We start from the raw sequence: 21,430 nt of genomic DNA, 5'->3' as shown, positions 1-21,430 counted from the left end.
CATGTATATACATCATGGATGGAGTCTTCGTAAATAGTCATTGGAATATCGACGAGGTTTTTTTTGTCTCTTAAGTTTAAAAATTTACGCGATGTTTAACCTTATAAATGACTCCTATTGTCCTTAATCGATCTAATGATTTTCGATGCAAAAGTAGGAAAATAGCGAGTGATCAGCTTGTCGTTTGCGCGTCGCGTTTCGCCGAGGGAAGAGGGAGAAGGGGAGCCTTCGAGCGATACGACGAACGTCCATTTTGATGAAAAGGACGGAGAAATGATAAGCAAGTTTCAAACGTTAGATCTAAGTGTCTCTCGAGTATGTCTTTTGTCAGAAATTCGCGAGCGGCACACTATTAACCTGCGGTTTTTAACAATGAAACAAAAATATATTAACGTTTATCGACAAACGTAAAAATTTGCGATCAAAACTAAGTGTACAAGACATTTCAAAATGCGCACAACTTGTATCATATGTTTGATATATTATCATATTTCACACAAGAAATATATTTTTTTTTGATATGAAATTTTGAGTCGTTTTTTTTTTTTTTTTAATTGAACTTCGTTTAGACAAAGATATGTATTAATGAATAATAGATAGAAGGAGGAACACAGTCGATGAAAGTATGCGAATTCCAGAACGACTTATACACCTTGTTTTTCTACGAAATAAATGCGTAATAATATTGCTGAAAAAGAAAAGAAACTTTATTTACACGTGCAATATAAACCCACGTGATTACCCGGTACAAAAACAAAACAAAAAAAAAACTAAAAACTGAATTGACGCACTGCTCCTATGATCGTCCTTCGAAAATTCGCTCTCTAAGAGAAGCAAACAAAAGAAGAGATTCTCAGTTTCGCGAAATTGTCTTCTATAGTATTTCGCTATCGCAACTTCTTCAGCATCAACTATCACATAGTAACCGAAAGCGTTTTGTTATCCATGTTATTACGGCCCTAAAAATATTATTTAAAGAGCGACTAGAATCCTTCTTTAGAATCACAAATCGTCATCACGCTATCTCACTCTGATTTCGAACTTCTCCGATCTCTTCGAAGAAAATTGTCGAGTTTCTCGTTTAGAGTCGAATCTCGTTTTAAGTCCCCAGCTAATTCGCAATTTGATCGTTGAGTAAACCGTTCGGGTTTCGACCTGCGGTCTTTTAGCGCACGTCGAACTGTTGTTTTGCGTGCGGCTCATTGTTGGTAACCATTCGGCGGATTCGGCGCTTCTTGACTATCTATACTGTAACCGGTAATACTGTCTGGACTTTGAAGAGATGCCGCGTAGAGCGGGTTGATTGGTGTAGCGTTTGTGTCGAACTGGGTCGAGTCATAAACGCTGTGATTCTGTAAAGAAAAAAAAAACCATTCCTCTGTGCATTCACCGAGATATTTAATTACTTTATTGAATGTTTGTGTGTATATATATATGTGAAAAATTGTACAAAAAAATACATTGATATCGATAAAGTTTTGCAATAGTCAAACAGTGAACATTGTTTGAAAGCTCTTTGCACTAAACAAAACAAACATCGAATTAAAGCTCGATGTGCATACAGTGTACAATTGCGCGCGCGACACAGACACTATATTAAAAAAAAAAAACAATATTTATGAATTCCATTATTAAAAAAAAAAAAAAATAAAAAAATAAAAATAAGCAGTTTGATATCGTTGCCACAGGGAGATTGCCTAACGTTAGTGTGATAAAATAAATGAAACCATGTGCATCGACTACATAAAAGAGTTTAATATTGCAAGATAACGTCTAAAAACATGCTGTGATATTTACAGTTAAATAAAGCTCTCAAATGGTACCATCTCACCACATACGTTATAATGCATATACGTTATAGTGCATATTATATAGGGGGATTAATAATTAACGAAATATTAATCAACATAACACCTGAAACATTAAATATAATATTTACAAATGAACCCGACTACATGTATCAACAGACTAAGATTCGGTTTGCTTGTAGGAATCTGAATCTCGAGAGGATTTAGGATCAGAATCGGGAAACAAAACTTGTTGCGCTTCGCTCATTGATGACGTTTCATAACGTTTTTTAGGTTTCCCGCGAGATTTCGTTATCGCTAATAAGTAATCACTCAAACCGCTCGATATTCCTTCCTTCTTCGTCTCCGAATAGCTTTTGTCTTTTCTATAAACGTCGGTTGTACGAGAGGGAATTGATTTGGAAAGCAATTCATGCGTAACGTTTGAGGTATGGGACACATTAGATAACACATCATCCGAACATGTTTTAAACATCTTGGCGTCTAAGTGCGTTGTGAAATGGCTCGGTTTTGCGCAAGCGTTCTCTTCGATCGAGGTATCGACGTCGCTTGTTCTCAAATCTTGAGGATCTTTTGTTTTGATCTCATAATTTCCACTTTCCAATATGACTTGCAAACTGCTCTCTAACGGAACTTGAAATATTTCCGGAGAACTGCTACTGTAACCTTGGAAAATATTCTCAGTTGTCTGATCTATCGTACTTTCTAGACTACTTTTTCTTGTTTGAGCGTATAAATTAACGTTACTGTCTATCGCTACCGGCTTGTACAGAAATTTATATTTAGCGACATCACTGTGGAAAAACAAATTCGAAACGCTGCTGGAACCGTCGTACGCAACAACTTGTCGATTCGAATTTGATCGTAAATCCGGCGCGCTTGTTTGAGCGGATCTTAAGGGATGATTAGCCAACTTTGAGGTGTCTTTTTTCGTGATAAGACTTGTATCAAAGCTTCTAATACCGGATTCTAAGCGATGTGATGCGCTGAGAGCGATGTGTTTAGGATCTTTGGTGGTTGTTAAGGAGTAAAGAGAAGATCCCTTTCTACGAACAAGCGATTTCGGTGCTTGGGGATTATGCAGCGGCATGTGAATAGAAGGTGTATGGACCTGATAGATGTAATCGCTGTCGGTTTTCAAGGACGAGAAACTCTGTTGATGCGGTAACGATACCGTGTCCTCGTCCATCGCGTCGTCCACTTGCGCCTTATAAGAGAACATTATCGAAGGTTGTGAAACTCTAAAACAGAATCGTTTTCAAAATACATTAGCCATATACGTTTATCGTTTCAAACTGATTGGACATCGATAGCTTACCCAAAAAACTCGGACAGGAATGTATGATAAACCAAAGGAGTAAAAAGAGTTAGATACACTGCTGCAGTGAAGTCTACAATGCACAATCCTACCGGATTCTGTGTGTAGTTTAGAAATCCTGCGCCAATTGACTGTACCAGATCCAGTGTCGCTAGCGTTCCGGCGTAAACATAAAAGCTTTTCCGTGCTGTAAATCGTACATATGAGAGTTATGATTGACAACAAGGTTACAGTGCGCGATAAAAACACTCACTGGGAAGAGCTAGGCGGTCCCGTAACCTTGTCCATGGCAGTATTAATATAAAGAGATATATCTGAAAGAAATATGAACGTGTGGTCAGTGATGAAATTATCAATCTTTTGGCAAAAAGTAATAACGCGCGTACCGTACCGTGGTAAAAACGAGGCTGCTGCAGAACCAAAACATCATGCCGCCGTGGCCAAACACGTAGAAATCACGGCTCGGAATATGAAATGTGTCATCCGGCAAAACTAATTCTAGTGTTCCTTGTGTAATCGTGTATGCCAACGCTATAAGCGACGTAGCAAGTAGTACTCTACGAATACTAGAGCGACTGTCCAAATGACCTAAGGAAAAACAAAAGAAAATTAGCAAATGCAGATTTGCTATCTGCGTTTTGGTTTCTTTTCCCCCTCTGACTTACACGATACTCACCAAACGCCAGACCAAATATAACCACACTCATCTCTGTAGATAGTAGAAAAAATCTCACTGTAACCCATAGTATCTTGTCAGCTTTGCCACCCACTGTTGCAGCTGCGTTTACAGTCATTGATACTATGCATCGTATTAACGATATAACTACATTACAAATTACAAGACCATAGAAAGCTAAAAATATTGGACTACTTGTTGCGCGCAACTTAAGCCTTGCCCGATTGAATCTCATTGCGATAAAAAGAAGAAATAAAAGATTTGGTACTAGGATAATGACGTCCCATATTCGTACTCTGAAAAGAATACAAGAATACAAAAATTGTGTCTCTTGCTTAGTGCATTTGATATTAGATATAATCCTAATGTTGTACCTTGAATCCTCGATTTCTTTGTATAGAATGAGTTTGCAGAAATGCTCATCATCATCCATCGCTCTGCTCACATTTGGAATCATTGTACTGCTCAAGTCATATGTGTGCATCCAACTTTCAGATACTTCTTCCTTTTCAGCACCGTACATCTCCTGTCTTCTTGAATGTCACACCTGATCTTCTCTCTTATAGCTTCACTGAGCAGAAACAAATCAGGGAGAAAATAATCATAAAACTGTGTTAAAAAAAAGATCGTAATATAATTATCACAAAACAAACAAAAAAAAAAAAAACAAGAGATAGTACATAAACAAAGAAATCGAACGAAGAAAAATAGCTTTGTTAATAATTACATACGCGCAACAACTGTATTAGCGCTTGTGTGATAATTGGCAAATATAATATAATTTTAATCTTCGAATGACACATCAGAGAGATCGAACTGTCAAACAATGAATCACATAATAAACAACATAACCTAAACAGTTTTTGCGATTATTAACAGTGTTTGACGCATCATCAATTCACCAACACAGAAACGACGTGAAACGCGAGCGCGGGGGGATCAAGGTGAGAAATCACAGAATACAAAAACTCTGCCAACGAGATGCGAATTTTAACAGCTGACGATATTAAAAAAAATCAATAAACAGTGCGTCGATCTTACAGTTGTCAAACTTTTTGACAGAAACGTTCGACCTCGAGCACGAGTAACAGATTTAGATAATTAGATAAACAGTCGTTAATAAGCTTACTGAGCGCGAGGACGACGCTTTCATTTTTCCTTGCGGAACGGCGCGCTTTTTCCAACTAACTGATGCAAACACGCTCGATGCGTGACGAGAACTCGCACGTAGAAATTCTCTCGTCCACTTTTTTTTTTCCACAAACTCGCTCCGATATATAATCTCTTCTATCACGCTCTCCTATTCGCGATCGGCTATCTCGTCCTTTCTCTCGTTTTCTCTCTGTCCCTCTTTCGAAATCGTGCCCTTCCCTCGTTCACTCGCGTGAGCATTAATTAAAGCGTTTCGCTACGACGTTCCAGTGTCCATTCTACCGATCAGACTCGAGAGCGGACGCTAGGGCATATGCAAGTGTCATGTATACGCCGTTATGTGTATATACACTGACTGGCATTGAAACGAGTCGCGATAAAGGAAAGAGCTTCCCTTTCTATGCGCTTATTCAGTGTTGTTCTCTTGCCATCGCTGTCAGTCGTAATTATATTGAAAAAGTCGCTGTTTTCCTTTTCCTCTCATAGAACGCGATCTATTGCTGGCTGGTTCAAAGGCGTTTGTAAGATGTGTCCCCCATGTCACTACTTAGAACGCGATAAGTGTCGTTCTAAGAATAAAAAAGTTTTCGGTCTCTTGTAAACGCGTGTTTAAAACCGGATATTCACTTGCGAACGAACAGCAAACGCAAAAACATTTTGATTGGTCACTTTTGTCAGAGAGAAGCCTGAGAGCGGCCAGGTCCGTACGAGGAGAATGTGTAATCCATCTTTTTCGCTCCTCAAACTAGAGCGTGTCCACATGAGCGGCGCACATTGGAACTACACAGCCACGTCCACAAGCGACATGTCGCGATGGGTGCCCACAGCTCGCGGTTCTATTCTGTGCTACGTGCATGCCCTTACGAAAAAGAACTACTGCCGATTACATATATAAATAAAGTCAGTAATATAAATATTACCGAGACAATCGCACAAAAGAATATTATTAGATATTTTACGGAAATCACTGAGAATATTAATAATTACTGGCAATTACGCAGAATGCCAGTAATTGTTTCGTACCACTGCCGCAATATATTACTGCCGGTAGTTCTTTTTCGCGAGGAAAGTGATTGTTCCACACTCTGACGATGAAAACTGAAAGCTAAAAAGCGTTCCAACTACAAGTCACTGTGTTAAGAGCCGTCTACAATGGAGAGTTGTAGGCCGTAACAGTAAGAAACTGACAAATCACAATCGATTATTCTTCTGTACTTTGTCTGTGATTGGTCAATTTCTTACTATTACGGCCTACAACTCTCCATTGTAGACGGCTCTTTAGAAAGCACCCAATTACTTAAGAGGGTACTGGAGCCTGGCTTGTAAACTGGATAGAGACCTGTAAACCGACGTTTTTATAACCTAAATTTCTTTATTTTTTAAGTTTATTTACTGCACAACATTAAAAGCGCTTCTACAGAAGCAAATAAATATACAAAACTATATAAAGCTTTTGAAAATGGGTATTTAATGCCTTTTTGAACTTGGTTTTCATTCATAATGATAGTATATGGTATCAAATACACATCATCACAATATTACTTTTTGTGCATCAATTAGACAACCAAATCATATTCTGAGTGTTTCAGTAGATTGTTTTGTGTCGTACGTATTGCTGTAGTTCAGTGTAAATACGTACATAAGCTTAGAAATAATTTTATATACATGAATATATAGTGAGGTTATAGAAGAAAACTGTATAAGAAAAAATTTATGCTGAATTTTGACATTCCAAAGAACAACAGCAAACTCTTAGCATAATTTACTTATTTCTGTAGAAGCATTTTGGATTTGATGCAGTAAATACGGCACAAAACGAAATAGTAAAACGTCGATTTACAGGTCTCTATAGTCGGTATCCAGTACCCTCTTAAGACCGTAAAACGTGGCCGTAAGGAAATTGATCAATCAGAAATTTCCGTCCGAAAGTGATGGCGACATAGTATACATTCTGATTGGTCAATCTTAAGTAATTTTATGTGTGATGGCCTTAAGGCCATCGCACATGAATCTCCGTGATCATAAGCACAAGACACGGGGAGCGCGCTATCAGCGCTATCAGCGTCATTCTATCTTTGTTTTACATCTAATGAGCAAAAATAAAGATAGAACGATGCAGTGGTGTTGCATCAGCCGTACCGGTTAGATGTGCGTAGTTACGCTTAGATATTTTTGGACAATCTTCGGTGTTTTTACACCGATTTCTTCAGTTTATCAGTATTTTTAACGAACGTACAACTCCGTGGCTTGTACCCAAACCACGGTTTAGGACCTGTGTCACGATTCCTAAAGACTTAGAATGGCGTATGGACTAGCTTGAAACGGTCCTTTGAGCCATATATGCACCAACCAGATAGAATGATGCAACAGCGCTGATAGCGCCCTCCCCGAACGCAGTCTATACATTCTACAGGATCTGACGATCCAATCGGATTATTTGCTAGACGTCAATTCGTCAATTTGCGCGATTGTTTATTGTGTTGCTAAATTAGGGTTAGGCTAACATTTCGTAAGATTAAACGAGATATTTAAAAAAAGAAAATGCAAGTTTTATTTTATAAATCTTGTAATTAGTATGATAAAAAGTTTTTTTATATACTTTTAACAATAAGTATATTTAATAATCTTATTTTTTATAAATATTTTATGCAAAATAAAGTACATATCTATCTAGGCTGTATTGTATACAAATAGAAAGATGAGCGAATTCAAATGTTCTTACAGGTCTTATAAATTGTTAACAAATGTTCATAAAGATATACCTGTGCCAGACAATGGTCAAACATTTTTGATAAAAGGAAATTATGAATATTGGCATCATTGCTGTGATACTTTCAATGACAGAGTAAGAAATCAAAGTAAATTTGATACTTGACATTCTACATGTAGTAATACAAACAGCTATAATATAGTTTTATATTTACAGGGTTGGGGATGTGGATATAGAACATTGCAAACTATTTGTTCCTGGTTTATACATAATAAGCATATGGTTAATGACGACAAGATAGTTCCAACTGTCAATAAAATCCAAAGAATTATTGATGAAGTGGGAGACAAAACCAGTACATTTGTTGAAACAAGAAATTGGATAGGAACTTTTGAAGTAAGCTCGATTCACTTATTTATTGTTAGAGTTTTACACAAACAATGGATATTTTCATGAAAAGTGTATTTCAGGCATTTCTTGTTCTGAATCATCTGTATAACGCCTCTTGCAAAATAATTCATATTTGGAAGGGTATAGAAGCGTTAAAAGCACAAACAGATACAATTAAAAACCATTTCACAGAGTTTGGCAGTCCCATTATGATGGGTGGAGATAAAGATATCTCTAGCAAATGTATAGTAGGAATACATTTTGGAGATGTATGTACATACTTGTTAATAGTTGATCCGCATTTTGTTGGAAAAGCAGAAACTGTAGAAGATTTGAAGAAAAGAAATTGGGTGAAGTGGCAAAATTTGGATGATTTCGACGATAGTTCGTTTTATAATCTGTGTTTGCCACAAGTAAAATGTGATATAACGAAATAATTTTATATTATTTATATAAATTTTAATAAAATACACAATAAGATTTTTCACATTCACAGTGTAAGATGTTTCGCAATTCTTATAACAAATCATTGACATTTAAAATACTAAAGTCTAATACTTCTAATACTCTAATCTAATATACTTTGATTCTTGATACGACATTAAGTAATTACGAGACATTCCTAATTCATGAAATACACACTGAAGAATACGGCAGGTCAAAGTAATTAGCAATTTCGAGAATTGCTTCAATCTGTGTTTAACACTAGACAAACACCTTGAAGTATCCAATGTGAAATATGTTCTGGCGTTGCCAAATCTGCTTCGAACACCAGACCAATGCCCAAGGCGTTACGCCGATTCGACGTAGTATATACTGGAGTTTTAAATGTATTCTGTGATACAAAAACATATTTTACATATATCCCGGAGTTGTCACAAGAATTAAGTCTTTTTTGATTATACAATTGTTGTGTTTGTGCTATAAATTACTCATTATGTTATCATGTTCAATTGTATAAGAATAACGTAACAATTGTACGAGAATATATTTTTCCATATAAAAAATTTTCAATACCTGTAACTTCAGTCTGTGAACTTCAGTCGGTATGATAGTTAATATTGGCAGCTCTTCTACAAGAACTTTCGGATGCGATCTCCTCAAACATTGTTCTTCGACGTCCCATCTGGCACCTTCCAAGTACAATCCGTGTACGTAACAGCCCTATTTCAAATAAGAACAATGGTGTAACGTAATAAAATAGAATAGAAAATAATTTATGTCGCCGGAATTTACTTGGTCGGGTCTTTCTTCTACGTCATCAGGTTTGAGGAACTTCGACACCGTCGTGTAAATCACGGAACGATCGAGGGGCCAGTTGTTTTTGTGGCAAGTTATTTGCACCAGAGCTGCCAAGTAAGTCTCCGGCACGTGCAATCCAGCCAACCAAAGCACTACGGGTTCATTCGCGCCAGACTGTGTGTGAAACAAAAATGAAAAAAAGAAAAGAAAAAATTACAGTACATGCTGGTGATGAATCAATATTTTTGCTTAATCCGTACCCAGTTAGTGTACTGATCTATCCTCTTTTGAAAATGATCCATCCAACTAGCGAGATTCTTTTGCGTGTCTGGCGCCAATCTCGCCCATTCCCTGGGTAGAGTGCCGTTATAAAGTGCCACGGAGATATTATCCAGCACCGCGTCCATTCCAATTTCACCAGCAATGGCCTGAAGATAAGATACGTTTTACCAGACTTAGGAAAATAAATTTTATTTTACATATATTGCGCGCATATCTATTTGATAAGAAAGAATTAAGGAGAGAAATAGATTTAAAACATTACAGCGCAACAAGAAAGACACCTTGTCGCAAAATTAAAAAAAAAAAAAGCTAAAACGTTTGTGACAATAAAATAGGATTTATAAATTTGTATTAACGAGAAGAGTATTTTATATATTTCGATGATCTTATCAACCTTTCTCAGCTGATTCAATGTTCTCGTCATTGTTTCTGTTAATTTGTTGAATCTCTCCAATTCTTGAAACAGAACAATCGCAGTCGGCGTTACGGACACGCCGAAATTTTTCTTGACTTTGTCAATATTATACGGCGTTGGTATCCTGGCTAAGATCTCCTTTGCTACATTATCGATGTATTCATCCTTGCTGACGCCAGTCACGCTTATCGCTAGATATTTAAAAACGATGTTAAATTGTTCTTACTCAATCGAGCTAATTAGTCAATTACTTTTTTTATTTTTATTATTCATTATTATTATTTTATATTTTATTTATTATTATTATTATTATTATTATTATATATAATCGTGTTATTTGATATTTATAAATTATTTTTGTAATCTATTAAACTTTTTTTACATATAAAATAAATCGAGCTAATTAGTCAATTAGCTCGATTAGGTAATTGACTAATTAGCTTGACTTATTTTATATGTAAGGAAAGTTTAATAGATAGCTAATTGACTAATTAGCTCGATTTATAAATATAAATAATTTATAAATATCAAATAACACGATTAACGCTCGACTAGCTAATTGACTAATTAGCTCGATTTATTTTATGTGTAAGAAAAGTTTAATAGATGAAAAAAATAATTTATAAATATCAAATAACACACGAAATCATGCTATCAAACAATTGTAATAATTGAAAAGTATTAAAATGGTTTTTTTCTGTAATAAAATAAAATAAATAATAAAATAATTAAAAAATCATAAAATAAACATTTGTATATCCGTACAGGTTTGTGGCTGAAGCTCCACAAAGTGCTTCCATATATTCTTAACGGTTTTCGTGAAGTATCCGATCTCAGCATTTGGATGCAAGCCAAACACTTCCGGAGTGTTCACTAACGGTAGTTCCTCGATGAACTTTAAATAGTCGTTGCGACTTCCTTCCGGCGGTATCACATAATCGACAGCGATATCCTTGTAAAAGTGAAACGGTTGAAACTCGTCGAATAAAAACTCGCCGAAGTACTCGTCCATGTAGGTGTAAGAGACGCGACGATCGTAACAATCTATCACTCTTCCGCCGTACATCACCTTAATTCGAACACACACAAAAAAAAAAAAAACAAGCTGCACATTCAAGATTTCGATGTAAAGTATGATAAGAAAATAATAATAAATTAATTCATAATAAAAATTTACAATAAAAAGTTCTAAATATTTCGAAATATTAAAGTTCGTGATATAATGTAAAACTTAAATTAGGAGGTCAATACAAGTCTATGTGCTGGATGTATATGAAAATATATTTTTTAAATGTGTTAATACACGCAAAACTTCGAATTAAAAAATTTTGAATTTAATTCGAAAATTTATTTAAAATGTTTGGGTTAGTAGGAGAATAAATTGAAGGATATTTTATACACATGAGATGCAAACTAAACATTTCGAATTTTCAAATTTTCACGTGTATTAATTTACACGTTATTTAAAAAACATATATTTGCACATATAAACACGCAGTATATAGATTCGTATTGATCTCTACTTTAAGTTGTTTTAAATATTTTTTTTAAAAAAATTCTTTAAAACGCAAAATTCGTACCTCGCCAATTAGATACTTCAAACTGCTCCACGGCATTTTAGACCCCGACGTGGCCATCGCTTTTGTCAGATAAGTATCTAATATCATCGTACACACATTAAAATCGGACTCGTTGAAGTCGTAGTTAATATTCCATCCGATCTTGTCGTACTTTCTCCTTTCCTACGATGTTAGATAAAACGCTTTCAAAATTGCTCCGAGAATTTAAAATACACACGATTTGTATCTTAAATCTGTTCGCCAACCTGAATAACTGCGTGATAAAACGCTAGAACATAAATCAAGTGCTTGTAAAGAGGATGGGAGCAACTTTCCAAGACCTGCGGTCGCATCTTGAGGTACGTGTTTTGCAAGTTTAGCTTCAATCCGCTCGGTGGTTCCGTGACGACTGCAAATAAACTTTATTGAAAAAAAAAAAAAAAAAAAAACGAGCGAGTTCCATTTAAAGAGATCGCAAGAGATTTATATCGCGTTATACCCTTCAGAGATAGTTGAAGTATTCCGATCGGAAAATTAGGGGTGGGTTCCGTGGTGAGCCAAAGACGAAAATCGGGATGGGGTTTCTCTGCGTTCTCCATTATTTTTTCCAAATCTTTCGCAAAGGACAGAAGTAGATGGCAATTTTGCAGCATCAGCCATTGTCCTCTCGCCATTGCTGTTCTCAGCAATTCCATCGCGACCTATCATAAAAAAGAAAATTTTTTACAAAAGTAATAAAAGTTATTTTATATGCGATATTATAAGATAATATTTTTATTTTATTATTGTATCCCGTTTAGCAATTGTTTTGCATCTCACCGTAGCTTGACCTTGTCCGAGCGAGAGACATCTGAATTTTCCGCCTCCCCAGCCGTATCGATCGGCCAACTTCATCAGTTCGGCCGTGGGATCCGAGCCCGGGCTCAGAATGAAAACGACAGGCATAGTCGGTGTACTTTCCTCGAAGATCATGTCGAAGTTCAAATGTGGCGGTGTGATGTATTGCTCGCCCATGATCTCGGTAATATAATCGATAATGCCGCGATAGACGCGGTCCGCTCGAAAACAGCGTATCAGCATCAGCTTGTCGAACGACGTGATCCGAGCGCTATACTCGCACGGAAGTCGCTCCGATTCCGGCATATCCGAGTCGTACCACTATTTATAGAACACGGTTAATTAGTTTTCCGCAAATTTTTCAAAATCGTCATCTTTTTTTTTCGTCTACCTTCTTCCATTCGTTCTCGCGATCACGTAGCTCTTCCGGAAGTTGCTCGAACTTGTCCGGGAAATCGCTCGCCAGTTTGAGAACATCTTCCCAACCTGACGAAGGCAACCACTTGGCGGGATTCGGTTTGACCGACTTTTCCAAAGCCGTGCTGCCTTTGATGAAGAACTCCAATTGTTCCTGCGTCACGTTACCCACGCTCTGCTCTATCTTCATGCAAATTTGTAGAGAGAAGAGCAACTTGTGTCGCTCGAATATTCCGGTGCACCCGTAGTTGTAGACATTCTTCGTCAGCGTCGGGATGATGTTTCTTAGTCGTTTCTCGAGCACCGGGTCCGACAACGATCTCTTCAGCGAGTGAACGAACACTTCGACGTAACTGATCAGGGAATACTGATACATGGGGTTTACGGTTGCCATGTCCGCAAGCACGGAGAACAAAATGGCACCTCGCACCGCCACCGGACGGTAGCCCTCGCGCAATCTGTCTACGTCGAACGACGTGACCTCGGCGAGAAACAGCTTCGACATCACCTCGCTGGTGCTGGCCTTGATGTTCTCCAGCGTTTCGATCAGATCGAGATTGTCCAGCATGTTGCCCCGATCCGTTGCGATCTCACGCAGAAGACTGTTTTCCAGTTTCTGTAATAGATTCTTGTTCTCGCTGGTCTCCGCGATTAGATTTTCACGTTGCTCCTCGACGTCCGGTCGCTCGGTTCTCACGACCACCGACAGAAGCTGGTTCTCCAAACCCTGAGAGAACGTAACTGATTTCAACTGATAGCTCTCTGGATAAGACGCTTCTTTTAGAATTTAATTGCAAAAGTAAATCGTGATATATTACCGCTGCGGTGACCATGTAATTGATAACAATCGCTTTCGCGTAAACGGCAGCGTCCAGATTCGGATTGGACATTTTTGTCGTCAAATAAATACGAAACCTCGAGTCGTATTCCACTTCCTTGTCGCCGAGAATGACGAAAGTTCGTCCCGCGGAAACTGCACGGTTGCAAGGTTTTTATCGGTTTTCACACACAATTTTTTTTTCAAAAAGTGCGAGTACATTTGTTTTTGAGGAATTTTCGGCTTACACTGTATATTTTTCGACAATACGTTGTCCAAGATGGGATCGACCTCGTCTACATCTCGAATGAGCACCGGTAGACCGTATTTGATCGCTAATTCCACTTGTTTCAAGAAATCCGCATCCGCGAAAGAGATGATCTTCAGATTCTTCTTCTGTTCCCGTTTTTTGATCCAATTAAGCGCCTGTTGCTGAGGATCGATGCAAAGCGCGAATCTAGACGCTTTCGTGGTCAATATACCGTTTCGCACGGAAAGCTCGTCCGGTGGGAGACCTTCTGAGTTCCATCTTTGTAAAATAGATACGGGACGGATGAGACAATTGAAACAATTCGCGTTACGGTGTCGCGTGTGAAATTTTTTACTTTCAATAAAAAATCCATATTCGATCAATCAATATTTAATAATAAAAATTATATTCAAAAACAAAGAGATGAGATAAATTCGCTTACGTGCTGATTTCAACGTCATCGCTCAAATGCATTTCGAGCTTGTACGGTTTCGACATGGGTATTTGTTTTTGCAAAATGCTCGTTTCCCAATTGTTGAACATTTCATTTCTGAACTCGTGAGAAAACGGTCCGCTATAAGCGAGAAAAGCCGCTCCGAGCAAGCAATTTCCTGTGATCCTTTTCGTGTCATCCTGCAGAGCCGTTAAATCCTTCTGCCAGCGTTCGTTCTCGGACGACAATCCAGAAATCAGCTTGTCGGCAGCTAAAAGCCGTCGTCCCAACACGTCCGTCTCGTCTTGAAGCTGTTGTCGCTCGGTCATTGCAACGTCATATTTTGCATTCAGCTCCTTAATCGTTTTCTCCAATCGCTTTAATTCTCGTTCTTCGTTTTCCAACGCACGTCGGGCTTTCACGGATTCTTCTTCGAGCGTCTGGACTCTGTCCATCTTCGGTTTTATCTTGCAACGATCATAAGAAAGTAGAAAGATATATTATTTTTAAGAAAAAATTAGAATTTTAACCAGAGGAAAAAATTAAGTGGTTTTTTATTTTATTTTATTTTTTATTTGAAAAATAGAAAAAAGACAAAAGATTAAATTAAATTAAAAATTTTCAAATCGCACGCAAAACTCTGCGAAATACCTCTCTGAAAACTGCGCAATAATCCAAGACAGCGAGCACAAATCTGTACAAGCCGTATCCCGCTTTGCTGATGACCTGCATCTGATCCAATTTGTCGCTCTTCTTCAAATGCGCTCGTACCGCTTGTTGCTGTTTCAACGTGATCTGATCGCAATTCATTTCCTGCAAACTTTTCAGAAATCCCGGATCGCTCATCAGTCCTTTCGCTCCTTTCCAAGATACGTCTCTGACGCCTCGAAGCATTGCCACGCATTCTGATACGATCTGCACCGGCTCGGGCGGAGTGACAAAAGATCTGAATTATTATTGTTATTATTAACAACTCTTGTTATTTTTTTGTAAAAAAAAACACAATATTTAAGTTACACTGTATAAAACTTAAGACATTGTTGTCTTCTTCTAATGTGATTTCTTGTGACCAAAAACCATATAATTTAATTTGAAATGACGAACCTTATCTCGGTGATATCCGCTTTCTCGAGCTCGCCCAGTGCGAGTTTGGCCGCGTCGAGAGCCGGTTTAGCCTCTTCTAATGCTTGTCTGGCCTCCGCTTCCTCCGTAGCAATTATTTTCTTCTTTTCCTCGATCTCCGTTCTTTTCTCTTCTCTCAGATTCTTCTTTTCCATCGCAATGTTCGTGCTGTTGCCGATTGAAGCGAGCAGCTGTTCGCAATTTTTCGTTTGATCGAGCACTTTGATCTTCTGCACGGCCAGTATCTCATTCATCTCCTTCAGATTGACCGAAGCCTGTGCGATTTTTTGCAACCCTGAGAAACGAATTACAAGCGCGAAAATATAAAATTGCTTTTCTTTGAAAAAAAAAAGGAAAAGAATAGATTGTGTGATTTTATATTATTAAATTACACAAAAATGAGGTTCGTTAAAAAATATATATAAGTCTTGTTTTAAGATATTAAGGAAACTTAGGAATTGAAAAAAAAAACATTTGTGTGACGGATACCTCCGGATAGACGGGCGCAGCGCGAATCTATAAAGTCTTTTTTCTCCTTTGACAATTTCAGATAAGTGTTAATGAAGTCCAGAAAGTGCCTCGGCGTGACATAATTTCGTCTTCTCAGTCTTGTCGCGAAATCCACCGTGTACCGCAGCACTAATGTGTGCGCGTAAACCATGTGGTTCACGATCTTTTTCCTGTATTCCTGCGGCACAATCGGGTTCTGAAAAAAAAAATAAAACAATGTCTCTCTTTTCACGCTTAAAATTATTTCTTTCTTCAATTTCCTTACGTCTTGAATGAGAACATTCGCTACTGCCACCAGAGCTTGTTGCGGCCACGGGAACATCCAATCTACGGTGGTGTTGTTAATCAAGCCCGGATAATTGCGACATCGGGTTCGCAGAGCGTCACCCGACGGACTCATCGCCAACGCTATTCGCAAATTCGCGGTGCACTGTTTCGCGAAGTATGACCAAACACTTTTTCTGCCGACGGAAAGAAAATTGATAAAATTAACACGTGAAAAATTTATTAACTGCTCGAAATAGCGCGTTTTGCGCGAATTAAAACACGAACTCACTTTGCCATATCGAAACCCGCTCTAACCGCCTCGTCTCTGCAGGAGGTGATGATCTCGTCTTTCTCCTCGTCCGTGAAGAGAGCCGGCACGAAGCCCGCCGTTAACATGTTGTTCACCAACTCGAGGAAAGCTTCGTTTTTAATGTGACCGCACGTGAACATAAATACGACCTCTTTGTTCTCGACGCCGACCAAGTTGTACAGGCTCTTCATGTCTTCGCGAAATGACGCCTCGTTGTAACCGCGGCTCGGGACGATCTGGAACAGCTGATAACCGGCGGCAAACGACGCCAACTTTATCACGGAGTTCTTGCCACTGCCACCCGTGCCAACAACCAGCACGTTTCCGCGATGCATTCGTAACGCACGATGCACTCTGGTCAGATGCTCGAGCGCGTCGTTGAAGAGAACCATGTGCAACTTGGTCGTGGATCTTTCATTGTATTCTTCGAAGATCTGAGAACACGAGAAAAAGTGAAGATATTCTGATTCTCCGAATAATATCGGATAATATCGCAAATAATAATTGATTGAAAGAGACACAGTCGCGCGAAAAGCGATTAAAAAAAAAAAAAAATTATGAAACCTCGAGAAACAAGCTGTAAACCGCTTCGTAATCTAGCAGATCCTCGTAGAATCTGGGCTCGTCTTCGCTCAAGGCGTTTCTAAAGTCACCGTACAGTAGCGGATCTCTTAAACTGTATTGAGTTATTTCGGGATCTTCCTTCCAGTAGTGTGTGATCTTTTTCTTCAGTAACTCTATCACCAAATTTTCGTCCTGGAGCAATAAAATTGTTCCGGTAAAAAAAAAAAAAGTTATCTCACAGATAACAAGAAGAATGTGAGAAAAAAAATACTTCATACTTGCTCGTTGACGAGACGGTCGGACATGATTCTAGTGACCTCGTTTCTCCAAAGCCTGACGAACTGCTTTACGTCTGAAAAGAAGTCGGGATGGCTCTGAAGTAATCCGGCCGTGATCCTCGAGAGATCGCGCATGTTGAAGATGTAGTGAAACTTGGACGGCGTAGGCAGCAATTCCTTCCTAACTGTCTGAAATAATAGAGCTTACACGTTATATCGCGGATTAAACGAAACGGAAATCTTTTATATGACCGTGTGTGCGCAACGAGTTGTGAAATCACCTCGTAAAGTTCCAAAGTTAATCGAACAAGACCTCCCGCGATATTTCGAACGCCCTCGGAGAACGTTTGCAAATGACCGGACAGAATGCTCGTGTAAATATAGCTGAGAGTCTCGCTCGAAGGGAAAGTTACGTTATAAACCGAGAACATTGAGATAAATCGCGGATCAACTTCGTTCCTGCCGCCGCCGGGTTTTCCCATGGCTGCTAAATAATCTAGATGAGATAAATATTCATTTACGATTACACGTTTATGTTATATAATAACAGCTTCGTGTATTTAATATATCGCAAAAAGAAATCTTGAATAGTAATATTTAATAACAAAAAAGAAAATTTGTCGATAAAAAAATTTATTATTATTTTTTTTTTTTTTTAGAAGAGAAAATCTCTTTAAAAAACTCGCTAGAAATGTGATATACGCTCACAAATGTCTCTCATGTATTTCCAGCTTAAATCGCGACCGCGATCGTAAAAACCGGCTCTTTCGAACAACAACTTAAGCAACGCGATGGGCTGTTGAGTTCCGTAAGTATCGGTTATTGGCATATTCATGTCATCGATGAAAACTATCAATTTTTTTCCGGGCGGAGGTCCAAATATTTCTCTCGTTCTTTTCTCCACCACCGATTCGATGTTTCTCTGCACATCACTCGACGTAGTTCTCGACGAAAAATTCATTAAAAGCTGCTCCTATATATATATTTTTGACATTGAAATAATAGCATTAAAAACAATGCTGTATAATTAATATCTAATCATAATTAACGTTTTTTTGAGATTGTAATTTTGACTCACATATTTGTCCGAACTCAAGTTTCTTAGAAATTCGTGAACAATAGCTGTCTTCGAAGTGCCAACTTCTCCGACTAATAATACCGGTTTTTGCAATTCGCTCATGAGATTCACGAACCACGTGGTGCGCAATGTGTCGACTGTCTGTACGAGAACGTCCGAGAAAATTTTCTGTCTGTCGTGCACATATGCCGGCACCAACCATTTCCACGCGATCCAAACTTGTTTCTTGACATCCAGCACGTAATCGTATAAAGTTGGAAGCGACGTCGGTACGTATTCTGATGTGTCAAACGCGTGCATTTATAAAAACTTTAAATTTTTTTCTCTTCAATTTTATATATATATATATATATTTTTTTTTTGATCAATTTCAAGTTTTGCCAACTTACTCGTGACTGCCAATTTGTTGGGTTTGTCTTGCACCTCCATAAGTCCGCACGTTTTCTTTATGTATCTGTCAAATGTAGATCGCGCCTCGTTCACAATGGACGCGCCAAATGACCAATAGCACGCTTGAATATACATCGCTTCCCACAGTTCGTCTTTCGATTTCTGTGACATATCCTCCTCCTTCTCCTCTTCCGCAAATTTTCTACTTGTCGACTCTAGCATTGACAACAGACCGTCAAACACGTAGCAAAATTGAGTTACCTTGAAGAAAAAAAAACCCCCATACGAAGAACATTCGTAAAGTGCGGAATGGAGAAATGTAGATTAATAAGAAGATTAACAGCTTTCTTCACGCATTTCCCGCTTTTTGCAAGTGCACGGCAAAACAAATTTAATTGACAGATCGAGCAAATCTAAGTACCATGTTGAGACTAGTTTGCGGTATAATCATCCGAAGCGGTTCCATTGCTTGGAGACCGAACGTTCCTTCGATAATAAGTCTAAGCGAGCCATGTACGTATTTCTGACACATTCCGCGAAGAAACTCGTGATCGGCTTTGCTCTTGACTTGTATCCACTTATCCATGTAAGGCTGGTAGCCCAGGTTCTTCGGGTCCACGTAAACCATACCTGCTCTCGAGATTGTCGCAGGTGAGGCGTACTGCAAGTCGCCTATCTTCAACAAAAAAAAAATTTACATGAATATTCGGTGCGTAGAAAAAAATCAAAATTTAATTATAAAATGTTAAATTATAAAGAACTAGATATTTTTAATGTGAAAAAGTTTTACATAATTAAAAATATTAAAATAATTGTAATAAAATTCTTAGATTCTATATATGTTTTTACATTCGCACTAGAGCATAGGCTACCTCGAAGAGCAGACCGCAATGATTCTGCAGTTTGATTCTTTCCTGATTAGCCAGAGTTAGCAACTTGTTGTCATCCATAACCGAGTTCATATTTTCGATCCACAGCGGATCGACGTCGCCGTCGAAGAGCATGTATCTGTACTCCTCCTTGTCGGATTCCAAAGGTCGGTTAATTTCGCGAAAAATGCTGCTCAGAAGACCGTCCGTCCAATCGCGCGTCGTCGGCTCCAACGTTCCGTACAATTCGATGACGGTGTAAGCCTTGATTATTTTGTGTTTTAATATGATATATATATATATATATATATAACATTATATGATAAATAACATATAAATATAAAATTTCATATTGTTTCGCAACGAAGATCCTTAAAGAATCGCTTACTTTGGGATTGAGAATGTGCAGTTTCGTGGATTTACCAAGGTGCGTCTGCGCTTTGCACAGCGTTTCGATGACCGTCGTCTTGCCACCGCCGGTGGGACCGATGACCATCGTAGAGTGCCTGGTCATCATTACCTCGTGTAACTGCACGACTTTATCGACCTGGCACAACAACACTTCTTTACTCATTTAATCCGTTATTTCGAAATTCCGCGGTGCTTAAATAATCGCTCGTGCGACGTATTAAAGCAATACGCAACTTACTTGTTCGGGCAGGACGATATATCCGTTTTGTTCCAATACCGTCTCGATCGCTTCGTTCAATTGCGGATAGCGAATTCGGGGACAATCCAAGTCGGGAAATAGATCTCTGATCAGACCCAGAAAGAGCGGCACGTCGTCGTATATGAACTTAGGTAAATTCATGTCTCTGAGTGCTCTCATCAGCACGACGTTTTCGGGCAAGTCGTTTGAAGTTCTCTTCAACTGACCGGCCATGTTGAGCACGGACTTGAGAGCTCTCAGGCCGAAGTCGTAGTGCGTTTGTTTGCTCAGCTGGTCGTTCGCCAGCTTGTAAAGAACCGTCATTTTCTTAGCGAGTACCTTCGCCGTGAGGAAACCGGCGCTGAAGAGCTTGATCTGACAGATTAACTCGTTGTCGGGCACTACGCAGACCACCGGCCTGAACAGGGCCTTTACCGATTCCGGCAGTTCCGTGCGACCGGCGTATCCCGGATTCATCGTGATAAAGATCCCCACCTTCGAATCCAGCCTGATGTCTTGCTCCTCAAACTTTAGAGAAATATTTTTAATTTTTTGAAAAAAAAAATTCGTTAATTTTTTCCAATTGCGCTGGTAATTTCATTAGCGCAATAGAAAAACAACGGATCTCCATGTTTGATTGTCGAGAACACACAATAGCGCGTCAATGTACCGTGAATCGTTGAGCTTTAACTTGAAGCGCCGAGCGTATGGTTTGCAGCTGGGTCGAGATAACAGAAAGAACGGAAACGTCGATGCGATTGAATTCGTCGAAGCAGCCCCATGCTCCGCATTGAGCGAGACCACCCAGAGTCTTTCCGATCGCGATATAGTCCATTCCTTCGCCGCAATTTGTTACGATGCACAATAGTCCCAAGGCTTTCGCCAGATCTTTGACCGTCTCGGTCTTTCCGGTTCCGGCAGGACCTTGGTGTGGACATTTATCAATAACTCGCGCGATATCAATATCAAAGATGTCACAAAATTGTTAAAAAAGTTTCATATTTTTGAAGTTAATAGAAAGTAAAGTCTATAAAGAGCCATCGCGGGATGTTGTGCGTGAAAATATGACTGTGCATATATATATATA

General features: G+C 38.7%; 3 protein-coding genes across 7 annotated transcripts in view; 1 reads left to right on the top strand and 2 right to left on the bottom strand.

The window, feature by feature from the left end:
- Positions 1 to 536: 536 nt before the first annotated feature.
- On the bottom strand, positions 537 to 5,805 carry LOC109856538 (transmembrane protein adipocyte-associated 1 homolog). Of its 4 annotated transcripts, XM_020431909.1 has the most exons (8): positions 4,932 to 5,801; positions 4,177 to 4,373; positions 3,803 to 4,098; positions 3,518 to 3,714; positions 3,380 to 3,440; positions 3,127 to 3,313; positions 2,920 to 3,049; positions 537 to 1,352 (listed from the first exon to the last, which is right to left on the bottom strand). In XM_020431909.1, exons 2-8 carry the CDS (start codon positions 4,323 to 4,325, stop codon positions 1,200 to 1,202), a joined length of 1,173 nt encoding a protein of 390 aa, XP_020287498.1. In that variant the 5' UTR covers positions 4,326 to 4,373; positions 4,932 to 5,801; the 3' UTR covers positions 537 to 1,199. The 4 variants fall into 4 exon arrangements, with proteins under 4 accessions (XP_020287498.1, XP_020287495.1, XP_020287497.1 ...); XM_020431906.1 differs by lacking the exon at positions 537 to 1,352 and having other exon boundaries at positions 1,736 to 3,049; positions 4,932 to 5,805; XM_020431908.1 differs by lacking the exon at positions 537 to 1,352 and having other exon boundaries at positions 1,736 to 3,049; positions 4,177 to 4,368; positions 4,932 to 5,805.
- Positions 5,806 to 7,069: 1,264 nt separating this feature from the next.
- LOC109856527 (ufm1-specific protease 1) lies at positions 7,070 to 8,563 on the top strand. The gene is made up of 4 exons (XM_020431893.1): positions 7,070 to 7,497; positions 7,679 to 7,799; positions 7,881 to 8,060; positions 8,135 to 8,563. Coding segments are annotated over exons 1-4 (660 nt in total). The 5' UTR covers positions 7,070 to 7,495; the 3' UTR covers positions 8,492 to 8,563.
- Positions 8,564 to 8,728: 165 nt separating this feature from the next.
- Positions 8,729 to 21,430, bottom strand: part of LOC109856526 (dynein heavy chain 10, axonemal) — a 19,475-nt gene continuing 6,773 nt past the window's right edge. The window contains exons 13-42 of one of the 2 annotated variants that reach the window (XM_020431890.1): positions 21,014 to 21,267; positions 20,344 to 20,871; positions 20,083 to 20,241; positions 19,698 to 19,958; positions 19,247 to 19,501; positions 18,825 to 19,086; positions 18,436 to 18,713; positions 18,066 to 18,330; positions 17,639 to 17,853; positions 17,358 to 17,546; positions 17,080 to 17,271; positions 16,495 to 16,949; positions 16,204 to 16,399; positions 15,918 to 16,134; positions 15,411 to 15,723; positions 14,958 to 15,252; positions 14,316 to 14,773; positions 13,872 to 14,152; positions 13,625 to 13,779; positions 12,781 to 13,533; positions 12,372 to 12,710; positions 12,052 to 12,253; positions 11,819 to 11,961; positions 11,574 to 11,735; positions 10,759 to 11,062; positions 9,973 to 10,184; positions 9,557 to 9,724; positions 9,291 to 9,470; positions 9,072 to 9,218; positions 8,729 to 8,889 (exon numbers count right to left, since the gene is read on the bottom strand). In XM_020431890.1, the coding sequence (XP_020287479.1) occupies positions 8,743 to 8,889; positions 9,072 to 9,218; positions 9,291 to 9,470; positions 9,557 to 9,724; positions 9,973 to 10,184; positions 10,759 to 11,062; positions 11,574 to 11,735; positions 11,819 to 11,961; positions 12,052 to 12,253; positions 12,372 to 12,710; positions 12,781 to 13,533; positions 13,625 to 13,779; positions 13,872 to 14,152; positions 14,316 to 14,773; positions 14,958 to 15,252; positions 15,411 to 15,723; positions 15,918 to 16,134; positions 16,204 to 16,399; positions 16,495 to 16,949; positions 17,080 to 17,271; positions 17,358 to 17,546; positions 17,639 to 17,853; positions 18,066 to 18,330; positions 18,436 to 18,713; positions 18,825 to 19,086; positions 19,247 to 19,501; positions 19,698 to 19,958; positions 20,083 to 20,241; positions 20,344 to 20,871; positions 21,014 to 21,267 (7,985 nt within the window). In that variant the 3' untranslated portion in view covers positions 8,729 to 8,742. The remainder of the gene's footprint in view (positions 8,890 to 9,071; positions 9,219 to 9,290; positions 9,471 to 9,556; positions 9,725 to 9,972; positions 10,185 to 10,758; positions 11,063 to 11,573; positions 11,736 to 11,818; positions 11,962 to 12,051; positions 12,254 to 12,371; positions 12,711 to 12,780; positions 13,534 to 13,624; positions 13,780 to 13,871; positions 14,153 to 14,315; positions 14,774 to 14,957; positions 15,253 to 15,410; positions 15,724 to 15,917; positions 16,135 to 16,203; positions 16,400 to 16,494; positions 16,950 to 17,079; positions 17,272 to 17,357; positions 17,547 to 17,638; positions 17,854 to 18,065; positions 18,331 to 18,435; positions 18,714 to 18,824; positions 19,087 to 19,246; positions 19,502 to 19,697; positions 19,959 to 20,082; positions 20,242 to 20,343; positions 20,872 to 21,013; positions 21,268 to 21,430) is intronic. The other variant, XM_020431891.1, reaches the window with a different exon arrangement.

Source organism: Pseudomyrmex gracilis, unplaced genomic scaffold (genome assembly GCF_002006095.1).
Source record: "Pseudomyrmex gracilis isolate BER0280 unplaced genomic scaffold, ASM200609v1 scaffold_121, whole genome shotgun sequence".
In the NCBI taxonomy this organism is placed as follows: Eukaryota; Metazoa; Arthropoda; class Insecta; order Hymenoptera; family Formicidae; genus Pseudomyrmex; species Pseudomyrmex gracilis.
Note: the sequence above shows the minus strand (reverse complement) of the source record. Positions and strands in the feature narration are given on the sequence as shown.